The 11,006-nt window shown below is 36.2% G+C and overlaps 1 protein-coding gene across 6 annotated transcripts in view; it reads right to left on the bottom strand.

Moving 5' to 3' along the window:
- Positions 1-154: 154 nt before the first annotated feature.
- The window catches only part of LOC122631613 (solute carrier organic anion transporter family member 5A1), a 32,443-nt gene continuing 21,591 nt past the window's right edge, over positions 155-11,006 (bottom strand). For 2 of the 6 annotated variants that reach the window (XM_043817535.1, XM_043817534.1), the window contains 12 exons: positions 10,669-10,869; positions 8,938-8,991; positions 8,740-8,845; positions 8,187-8,403; positions 7,955-8,098; positions 7,655-7,858; positions 7,440-7,547; positions 7,140-7,373; positions 6,222-7,059; positions 5,957-6,145; positions 5,734-5,885; positions 155-5,635 (listed from right to left, as the gene is read on the bottom strand). In XM_043817535.1, the coding sequence (XP_043673470.1) occupies positions 5,334-5,635; positions 5,734-5,885; positions 5,957-6,145; positions 6,222-7,059; positions 7,140-7,373; positions 7,440-7,547; positions 7,655-7,858; positions 7,955-8,098; positions 8,187-8,403; positions 8,740-8,845; positions 8,938-8,991; positions 10,669-10,869 (2,749 nt within the window). In that variant the 3' untranslated portion in view covers positions 155-5,333. The remainder of the gene's footprint in view (positions 5,636-5,733; positions 5,886-5,956; positions 6,146-6,221; positions 7,060-7,139; positions 7,374-7,439; positions 7,548-7,654; positions 7,859-7,954; positions 8,099-8,186; positions 8,404-8,739; positions 8,846-8,937; positions 8,992-10,668; positions 10,870-11,006) is intronic. The other 4 variants (XR_006327745.1, XR_006327744.1, XM_043817536.1 and 1 more) reach the window with 4 other exon arrangements.

The following is an 11,006-nucleotide window of genomic DNA, read 5'->3' as shown; positions in this document are numbered from 1 at the left end:
TTTTTTTTTTTTTATCTAAATATATCCTCCCTCCTATCCGTATACAATTATGTCTTGTACATCGACTCGTTGAACTGTTATTTATTAAATTTATTATTTCACGATTGCACCTACAAAAAAGACATAATAATAATAAAACATGAATAACGACGAATAACAGTTTTCAAAACATTTATTCATTGTAAATACATTATTTGTTTGTGCCTTATCTCTTTTTGAAAAATTAAGGTTTAAATAAAATTGAGTAGAAGGCAATCTCGACCATTGCGATTATTATCTCTTAATGTACTTAACAATGCATCCATAATTTTTGTATATATATAGCATGGCAAAAATGAAATAGTTGATCTTAAAAGGATTCATTGATAATAAGAAGAGAGAAAGTAATTATAAGGCAATCGACCATCCTTTGCAAATTGGATTGCAATGATAAGAAACGAATTCGAGATTGTTCTGGTGTACTTTAATGAAACCGCAGAAGAGCTTCGAGTGTTCAGAATTGATACTACACGTAACTTAAATTCGAATCGTGTTGGATCGTTTTTATAAATTCATTTTTCGATTCATTTAACGATCCTCCTTATCGCGAGATAGTTATTGATATATCTATTTAATAATAATAATAATAATAATAATAATAATAATAATAATAATAATAATAATAATAGTAATAATAATAATGATAATAATAATTCTACAACGAAATTCGATAGACTGAAATCCATTTGTAACGTTTCATTGAACTTCAATAGAAGACTTACTTCTATTATTTTCCCTAAACGTAGATATTACGTAACACGCGAGATTATCAATTTCCATTGTTAAAAACTGAAGATTTTGATATGGTAGGAAAGCTTTCCATTGAAATCCAGCATTGTTTTTTTACGAGACCACGCAAAATACGTAGTAGGAAACACGCTCGACGACGTTCGTAGTCGTTCGCGATCACAATTAAAATTTATGTAATGTATATTCCTGTCTACGCATAGATTTATCTTCATTTTTCTTTACTATCCCATATTTCTTTAACTCCATTGCAGTTTAAGGCATACTTCCAGTAACGCGATTACGATCATAAGAGGTGCACTGATTTATTTTTCAATTTATCACCGAAAGGATGCATAACGCAACGAAGTCCGATAAAACTTCTTTCATCAATGGAAACTATCGGCATCCTTGATTTATTTTTAATTTCCTTCCGTTTCTCTCATTTTTTGTCCGTTTTCCTTTGCGATCCGTAATCTCGTTCTTTAATTAATTAATTGTTGCTCCCGCGGAGAAGTTCCTAGAAGATCGGTGTAGCGCGTTATATTTCATTTATTTTCATACCTTAAATATGATATTTTTCATTCAACAAAATAAAACGCATTAGCGTGCATAGTTCCGCACAAGAAGAGAAAAGAATTCCGTATTTTTTATGGTATTCTATTTCTCCGTCTCTCTCTCTCTCTCTCTCTCTCTCTCTCTATCGTTAACATTTAATACGATTAACGTTATATATCATCATGTGATATATACACGAATATAAATATATTTTTTTTATTATTAGTTTTTTAATTTTTTTTTTTTTTTGTCAATATGTATACGTTTTTATACGAACGTATATATTTATATACGCGAACATCAAATCGATTATTTCCAGGAACTTCTCGTGCCACGCATGTATTGCTTTCACGAATTTGACATACTTTATCGTGCCTGCTCTCTCCGCACTTTCGGTACCGATTGAAACTTGTTATATATGTATATTGTTTCTGCTTATATTTATGGTCCCTACAAAAAATACATTACATCTATAAGCAGTTTACATTGTGACGATAACCATACATATATATGATGTATATATATATATATAAACATACATACATGTACGGTATACATACATATATATATATATATATATATATTTATATATACATTATAACATAACATTTTTAGATTTAAATTTTATCACTATAGTAAACCCTATCTAATACTTGATCGTATTTATTTTTCTTTTGCTATTTAATATTTTCAATCCAGATTACTGCCGCGCTTGGGAATGTTACGTACGCACTACGGTCTCGTGACAAGAAAATTCAAGACTAAAATCATAATCATCATAGTAATTAAATATATAACAATATAATAGCGATAAGAGTAATCGTAATAGTAGTAGTAATAGTAGTAATAATAATAGTAATAGTAGTAGTAGTAGTAGTAGTAGTAGTAGTAGTAGTAGTAGTAGTAGTAGTAGTAGTACTAATTTTAGCGAGTAGTATCGGTATTAATAGTTATCGCAGTTATTCTGTCGATAGTATGGGTGTATATTGACGTTAACAGGAGATTAATTAAAAGACAATCATTCGATTAGAACGTTTCACGTTAATACGATCGACGAAAAAACATAACGAACTACGTGTCGTCGTGAGAAGAGAGAACAAAGTAAAAAGATAGACAAATATACTGGGAGATAATTAAAAAATAATCATTCAAAAATAAAATTCTTACAAAAGTACTTAAGTAACGCAAGAGTCGTTATACTTATTATATCGTGCCAGCCGTGTAAAATCGGTTCGATGCATCTTCATTCTGGAATTAAAATGAAAGAAACATCGAAGCGGCAACACGACCGCGACTTCGAACACGCAAAAATGGCTCGAATCGCACGGTATTTAATCTATCTCTTTCTCTCTCTCTTTCTCTAACTATAATTTTATGTACAATTGCAAGTGTCCGAAGTGGAGAGGTTGCTTCTCCGTTCTCTTCGACGTGTAAGTTGAACTGAGTTTGATTTGCCATTTATTTATGTATATGTACTTAGATTTTCTTTCGTTTTTTTTTTTTCTTCTCCTTCCTCTTCTTCTTCTTCTTTCTCTTTCTCTTCCTCTATTCACAGCACTTCTTTGTTACGATCTACGGGCGTTCGTCAAAGTCTACCGCTCGGAAGAAATTTATATCACAAAGTTATATAGGTATATATATATATAATATAATATATAATATATATATTATATATAAGTGCATCGCAATAACGTAGTCATTAGAGAGATCATCGCCGTCTCGAAAAAACGATGCGAACGGTCGGCTTTGAGGAATCGTTTTACATCAAACGTGAAAATTGCCTCTAAAATATAGTAGCGTGTAGACTACACTTTGAAAAATTGACAGTGACGGACCAAACAGCAAGAGTGATACCGTGTGATAAATATACGTGTGAAAACGCGAACGTAAGTAGTTTGCACAAAGTTTACATTTGCGGCATCGCAGGGTTCTGAATTTTCTTTGAATATACCCATCGAGAGAGACTACGTTTCCTATATAGAAAAGCACGTTAAATCATTTTTCTTTGACATTTTTTTCTTTTTCCTTTTCTATCTCTTTGTTAACATTGTCTGACGTAACTCCATTTTGCGAAAAGATTTACGTCGAGCGGATAAGAAAGTTGAAAATATCCAAAATAAAAACTTCAAATCAATTGATCATACTTTCCTTCGTAAGCTAAGGCAAAATTTTTCCTGGCTTCGAGAGATATATATTTATATAATATATTCTTACACTCGTTTTTTTTCTCCGTTTCATGTTATATTCTGAATTAAATTAAAAGTGCCCTTACTCTCTATAGAATTTCATTCCTGAGTGAGTTATATAGTTTCTTTCTAGTTTTTTTTTTGTTCTTCCTTCTCCTTCCTCATCATCGTCATCATCATCATAATTATCGTCGTCGTCATCGTCGTCGTCGTCGTCGTCGTCGTCGTCGTCGTCGTCGTCGTCGTCGTAATCGTCATTTTCATCGTCATGTTCACCTTTTATACATCGAAATTGATTCGAGAGGCTTTCAGGTACAAAACTAGTAGCATCCTCGTGACGAGCGAGCTAATTGCATCGAAGCCAAAAACTTATCGGAGACAGTAAGGTCCCATAGATCGATATTGAAATCCGATCGATGATTCTCGATCCATCGAGAGTTTACGTTCGGAAAATGATATAGATTCTCGTTGCTTGGAAGCATCTTTCATTCTACAAAATACCGTATCGATAAATATCATATCGAAAAGAAAAGAAAAAAATAAGAAAGGGAAAGAAAAAAAAAAAAAAAGAAAAAAGAATTCGTTTTCCACGAAAGCCATTTTTCCGCAAGTGATATTACCTTGAGATTCTATAAAATACATTTACTTAAGAAGCCGAAGAAACAATCATCGGAGATCACGTGCCGCTCTTTTCAAAGCGTGGGATTATGACCGTGTGTATAATATATCTATGAGAAAGGATAAGATAAAACTCTACTACACCATTCAATTGTATCCTATTGATTCAACTATGATTTTCGTCATTTTAATCTTTGCTATTTCTAAATTGACTACTTTTTTTGTGAGAAAGCCTAAAATCTAGTTATAAAATAAATCTCAGCTCTTGATCTGCGGATAATAATGTTTAAATATATAGATCATTAGTTTCGTTAACTTAGTTAATTATATTTAACTTTAAGTTTTGTCTAGTCTTGTAGTTCTTAAGGCAGGATTTTTATATTTACAATTTCGTCTTCGCGTTGGCCTTTTGTTTTACGTAGCAGTCGCGATCAAGGCTCGTTTCTTGAAACTTGTACCAAAGACGATGACAAATCGCATCGTTTCTCCGTGTACTTAATCTTTAGCCTTATCTTGTGCTATCGTTTCGTATAATGTATCGTTTAGAGTAAAAACAGTATAGATTCAGCCACACAATAACGGTATAGTCTCGAACTGCACTCTTTAAACGAGTCGTACAACCTATCATTAAACTATTTACACATCGCAATGCCATAAAAATGTACACTTACTGATATCATCTTCTTATAATAGCTAAACCATTTCATTGAAATCTGTGACAAATTATTACGGAAGATGAACAGCACTCTTTTTTCAAATACAAGAGTTTAATATTTTATAGCTACGTATGCATTTTACGTGAAATATACGAATACATAGAAAACTAATCCGATATATATGATATATATATATATATACCTATATCTATACACACACACATATATATATATATATATATTTCTATCGAGTTTGATCGCATGCTGAGCGCGACGATCGCGTTAACAGAAAAATATTGACTGCAAGTTCGTTCCACTCCGTTTATATCAATCTCTTCGAAACATATTCACGAGCACCGAAAGTCACATTTCTTCGTTATTCATCGAGTGCGACAGTCGTATACATCGGTTCTATGACTGTAAAGATTAGTGCGCGCTTCTCAACAATGAACACTTTATATTTACAATGAATTCTCTAATAATTTGTCACAAATTTTCTTATCACCAATTCGATAGATTTATTTATATAATTCCTAGTCCGAAATAAACATTAAACATTCTGATCACGACTTTCTGATTTACCAATCGAAGGCTTCGTATCTACTTCCTGTTCGTGGGTGGCAAATGGTGCTGATTGCCTCGTGTCCGGTACATCGACGTCCATCACGTTTTTCGAACGATTCGCCGTTTCGTTCGATTCCTGCGTGTGATTTGAAGATTCCGTTTCCTCGAGATTCGTCGACTTCGTAGGCTCCGTGGGCGAAGAAACAGAGGATGGCGTTAATCCGTCCGAGCTCGGTGAATTCACATCGCCATCCCCTAAATTATGTTGATGAGGTTTTTCCTCAAATACTATAATAAGGCAAGTACGATTCGATATACGCCGTACATAGAGACGATCCATATACGATTAATTGATAGGTTGATAAGTTTGAAAAAAGCGGACTTACATTTGTCGAGACTAATAATCGATCCTACGAACTCATTGACGGTGAAGGAAGGAGCTTGATCCTCCATTTGTCTTCTCCTTCTTACGAGCCACCAATCAACCAGAAACAATGCTAGTGCCAAGATTTTGATGCCAGCGCAAAGACCAACGTACCTAACGCGATACAGTGATTGGTTGTATTTCCAAAAGGATTGCGACACAAATATTCGAGGATATATCCTTACCTATATCGAAATTGTTCGATGTCGTACAAGAGACATCGGCCGCCTTTCTCGCCGCAAGTACTTTTCCATAATAAACACGTCGAATCTATCAAATTACCAAAAAGAATAGGCGCTGGTATATAACCGAACAGTCTGAAGATTACGAATTGCATACCAAGAGCGAACGAACGTTCTTCCTCCGATACGGATCTATAGCGTGACGAAATAAACGGGTTAAGAATGATTTATGAATCGTTCGTTCGTTCGTCATCGATTCGCAACTTACCTTAAAACTATCATCAACAAAGGCATTTGGGTTACCGCCACGATAAACGTCATGAAGAATAGAAGAATCAAAAAGGGAAATATCGTTCTGCAGGGCGAAGTACACGGACCAGCAGTCGCTACCGGTACCACGGTTACCTCCGCGAATTCTGGCGCTGCTGGTGGCAGCATGGTTAAATTACCGTGTATACCTGCGAACGAGGAAAAACGTCGATAGTACGTCGCATTGACGATTTCAAGTCCTGAGATTTTTTTTGGACGATAAGTAACGAACGTGTCTTCTTCCATCGACTTACATGCGCAATTCGTAAAGTTAGATTTCGAACTGAAGGCTGTACATCCAGCGTGACAAGGACTGAAGTACGTCAGGCCGTTATTTCCACAGACCGGCTCGACGTCGGTCATTCGACATTCACAACCGAAGTTGCATGCGGCAGTGAGATTTACTTGGAAAGGTTCTGGACCTTTCGTGCTGCTGTTAAAGTACGGTATAGTGGTCCCGGCCATTTTCACGTTGTCGCAACCCAAGAAAAATAAGAGACCGTAACAAACCAAACATATTATGTTGGAGACAAGAACAAACTGAACAGCGCCTTTAGGCCTCAGTTCCAATCGTTTCAACAAACATCCACCGAAGAAGATACCGATGCACGCACCCGGTATAGCTATCGAGCCGGTAAATATGCTCGCCTGACTCTTTCCCAGGCTGAATTGCGTTTCGAGATATTTTGGTAGAAAAACAACGAAGCCCGAGACGATCACCAATTCCATACAAGCACCCAAACAGGTCACCACGTATACAGGATTGCAAACCAGTCTCCACATGCTACGCGGAATATCTAAGGAAAATAACGTTGATTATAAACCATATTTTAGCAGGTATTTATTATCTTCTTAAGAATCCTAACAGTCCGTTTACCTTTCACGTCTTTACCGTATCCAGTATCATCCAGTTTCTCCTTCTTCGGTTCCTTGGATTGCTCTTTCTCCTTCTGAGAGGTGGATTTGTTTTTCTCGATGATCCTTATTTTCTCCTTCTCGTGTTGCAATGTTTTAGGGAAACTAAAGAACGGTATTGCTACCATTATCAGTAGTAAACCGCAGAGCAAGAATCCGCCCCACCACATTCCGACCCATCGATGATCTCCGGGATCTAAATATAATTTGTTGAAACGATTCGATCCAGATAGAATGCAACCTGAAATAACATTTCACTTACCGATACTAATAATCGTCCCGGAGAAAGAGTCCATGTGGAACGACAGGAGATATGCCCCAAGAAGAAAACCTAATACTGGTCCAAAAGCCGCCATACTGTACATACATCCTAGAAAAATAAAACGCATACGGTACGAGTGCATGTTTTCGGAGAAAGTATTGCTTTCGGTGATAAATTAATTCTCATACGGCGAGGCTGGTTAGTCGTACGCTTACCGATGTACAAAGAAGCACTCTCTGGTCTCACGTGATCGTCTATATAAGTGGTACCGAGAGTAAATAGAGGAGAACCACCGCAACCTAGCAATAACTGAGCAAGCACAAAGAGCATAACAGGACCGGCGTTCGATGGAGATCCTTGTATACAATTGTCGCCTCTCAAATTGTTGTGCGGCGACGATAAACCCGATGACAATCGTCCTGTAATCAAAATGATCAATAATAAAAGCATCGCAAATTTTTTTCTTTGACTTTCATTTATTTATTTCTTCTTTTTTTTTCCCCTCCATAACTTACCGAGTCCCATGTCCTGTTCGCGCAACGACACCCCACGACAAATATTGTCGGAGCTCGAATTGTTCGACGTCGTCGTTAAATTAGGCTCGGCGGTAAAATGCGGTACCATAAAGATCATCGATCCCAGTCCCATGATAACAGCACCTAAATTAGTTAACGTCATTACAGAGACACGATGACATAGCAGATCGAATTAACGAGAGCGAACGTCGTTACTGTTGAAGGTACTTGCCAATGGCTATCCAAACAGGGATATGTCTGCGACTACCGAGATAGCTCACGAAGATGACAGTAATGACGTTGCCTATTTCGTATGAGCTGGCGATGAGGCCCGAGAGGCTGGACGGGATTTCAAACCTTTTTTCTATAGTTGTGATCACAGAATTGATATAACCAGAACTAAGTGCTTGTTGTAGAGTTACGAGGAATGAAAGGAGGAACACGAACACCTGTAATCCAACAAACGATTAAAAATATAAGACGTATATTTTTTTTCTTCCTTACAACGCCCAAACCCGTCGAATATTTTTATTTTAGCTTACAACGATACCCATATACGTATCGTTTGAAGAAAAATTTTTAACGTCGAAAACTTTGCTCCCTGCTAACTCGTCGTCGCAACGAGTAATATAAAAAGATTTTAATCCCGCAAGAGACGATGACTCATGACAAACTTTGTACATCCACGTAGACCCGTTAAAGAGACGAATTAACGAGTAACGGCTTGTGACTTAAAATAAGTCACGCCGAACCGATGGTTCGTGGAACGAATTACGATTACCAACCTTTATCCCGGCGAATCTTTGGATGAAGGCGGGCCTACAGCTTAGAATTCCGCAGTCCTTCGAGTCTGGATTGAACGGTGGCGTTTGGGCCCTTTCTTTCTCGGTCCTACAAAGAAAAAAAAAAAAAAATAATAATAATAATAATAATAAAAAATTTTTAATTCTTTAGAACTACGTAATTCTTTTCTCCCTCATTACCTGTCCACCATGGAAGCACTGGGATTCCTGCTGTGACATTTGATGATAAAGTCTCTGGAAAAATATTTCAACGATTATCATCAAAAGTGTAAGTCTATAAAGTAGCAATATACAAACTTACAGATAGTTTATATCAAGCATGAATATATTAAGTTTAACATAGTTCAAGTAATATCGATCGTTAACGATTATATCATCATAATGTGTATACATACGTATCAACGTATATTTTCTTAAAGTTCGTGCGTCATATCGTAAAGACAATGACGTAAATTCTTAGAATATGGAAGAGCATTTAAGTGATAAAAATTCGTAAATCTAGATAACGTAAAAAAAATAAAAAATAAAAAAATACAGAAGAAGAAGAAGACGCTGAACGATTCTTTTGGAAGGGTATCGGACCGACCATTAACCTGATTTCCGTCTAAAGAACTCTCGAATCGACCGAAAGGGTTGGCGAAAGTGTGCTTGGAACAATTAGATAAAAAATATTCTCCGCAAATCTATTCCGCACGCATACACGCACACGCGTAGACACACACGACGGATACGTGTCAGGGTCGGCATCGTTTTACCGAGCAACAACGTAATGCTCAGTGGTATTGCTGTTATTGCTCCTATAGTTGTCTCACTTTCTACGATCCGGAAAGTCTTACGTCGCGATTCCGTCTCGTGCAAACATTTCGAAACGCTTTCGCAATACTCTTGCTTCGATGCCGCGTCACAGTCTATCTCTCTCTCTCTTTCTTTCTTTCTTGCCTATTTGTCTTTTCTTTTTCTTTTTCTTTAGTCTTTATTCTTTCTATCTTTCTCTCGTTAGCCCACCGGAAAAGACTTTCTCGCAGAGCTATCGTGACGCGAGTCCGCGATTACGCATTCACGGTTCCTCCTCTCATCTTCCGTTTCGGTCGAATTCACAGAATCTATTTGAAGGGAATACGGTATCACCATCTTTCAAAAGAGAAATTTTTACGTAGAAAAATCAAGCATCTAAACGAACCATTAAAGAAATATCTCTCGATCGGTCTTCGATTCTTCGTTGAATATCTTTTTTTTTTCTTCTTATTCTCTCTCTCTCTCTCTCTCTCTTTTTTCCTTCTTCTTCTCTACGAGAACACCCAGAGTTTTATAGTTTATTCGTGTCAATTATAAATCGTTAATCACAGTATTACTCATGGATCGTAGTCTACCATTTTAAATGAATACCGACGAAAATGACATAGATATTTATATATATATATATACATGTATGTATGCACGATTAAACAATGTGGTTTTACGCGTGAGTTGCTTGCGTAACGATCGCGTATTTACATGAACAAAAACAAATAGAAAAGAAAGAAAAAAAATTGCACGCTCGTGTATGTAAACTCGTACGATTAACACGATATATTGTTGACGAAGCTCCGACGTATTATAGCGAGAACGTGCTCGTGTAGAATCGAAGAATTTTCTTCTCGCTTTAACATACTTAAATTTTCATACTTAATCCATTTCTTTCTCTCGCTCTTTTCTTTTCTTTTCTTTTTTTTTTTTTTTTTTTGTTATGAATGATTTAATGCGATTTTATTTTTTCTCTTTCTTTCTCTTTTTCTTTTCTTTTCTTTTTTTTTTTTTTTTTATTCAAACAAACCAAACGTTTATCAAACCAACTTTTGATCAACAAAAACGATCTAAAGAGTTACCCGATACGATACGCGAATAAAATAAAAATCAATTCGATGTACTCACCTATGATCCACAAGGCCGGAACTTGGGTTTCTACTATGACATCTTATTACGGTGTCATGAGTCAGTCTGCTACCGCTTGGTTGCAGAGGATCCGCGTTTTCATCGGTTCCCGTGCCAGCACTTTCGGCGTACAGTCCTGTCATGGCATACATGCTCTCGTTCCGTCGATGTCCCGCGTGATAATTGCTACCAGACTCGGACCTGAAGGATGATATTTTCGCACTACGTTAATTAAAAGTTAGCTTAACGATAACGATAACGATATTCTCGTTATGTCACGATCGTGGACGTAATAACTATTTACGTACAAATTTTATGTTTGCGATTGAGAATGAAAA

The sequence above is a fragment of the Vespula pensylvanica genome, chromosome 9 (assembly GCF_014466175.1).
Source record: "Vespula pensylvanica isolate Volc-1 chromosome 9, ASM1446617v1, whole genome shotgun sequence".
NCBI classification, from domain to species: Eukaryota; Metazoa; Arthropoda; class Insecta; order Hymenoptera; family Vespidae; genus Vespula; species Vespula pensylvanica.
The sequence above is the reverse complement of the archived record's forward strand: the minus strand, read 5'-3'. Positions and strand labels throughout refer to the sequence as shown.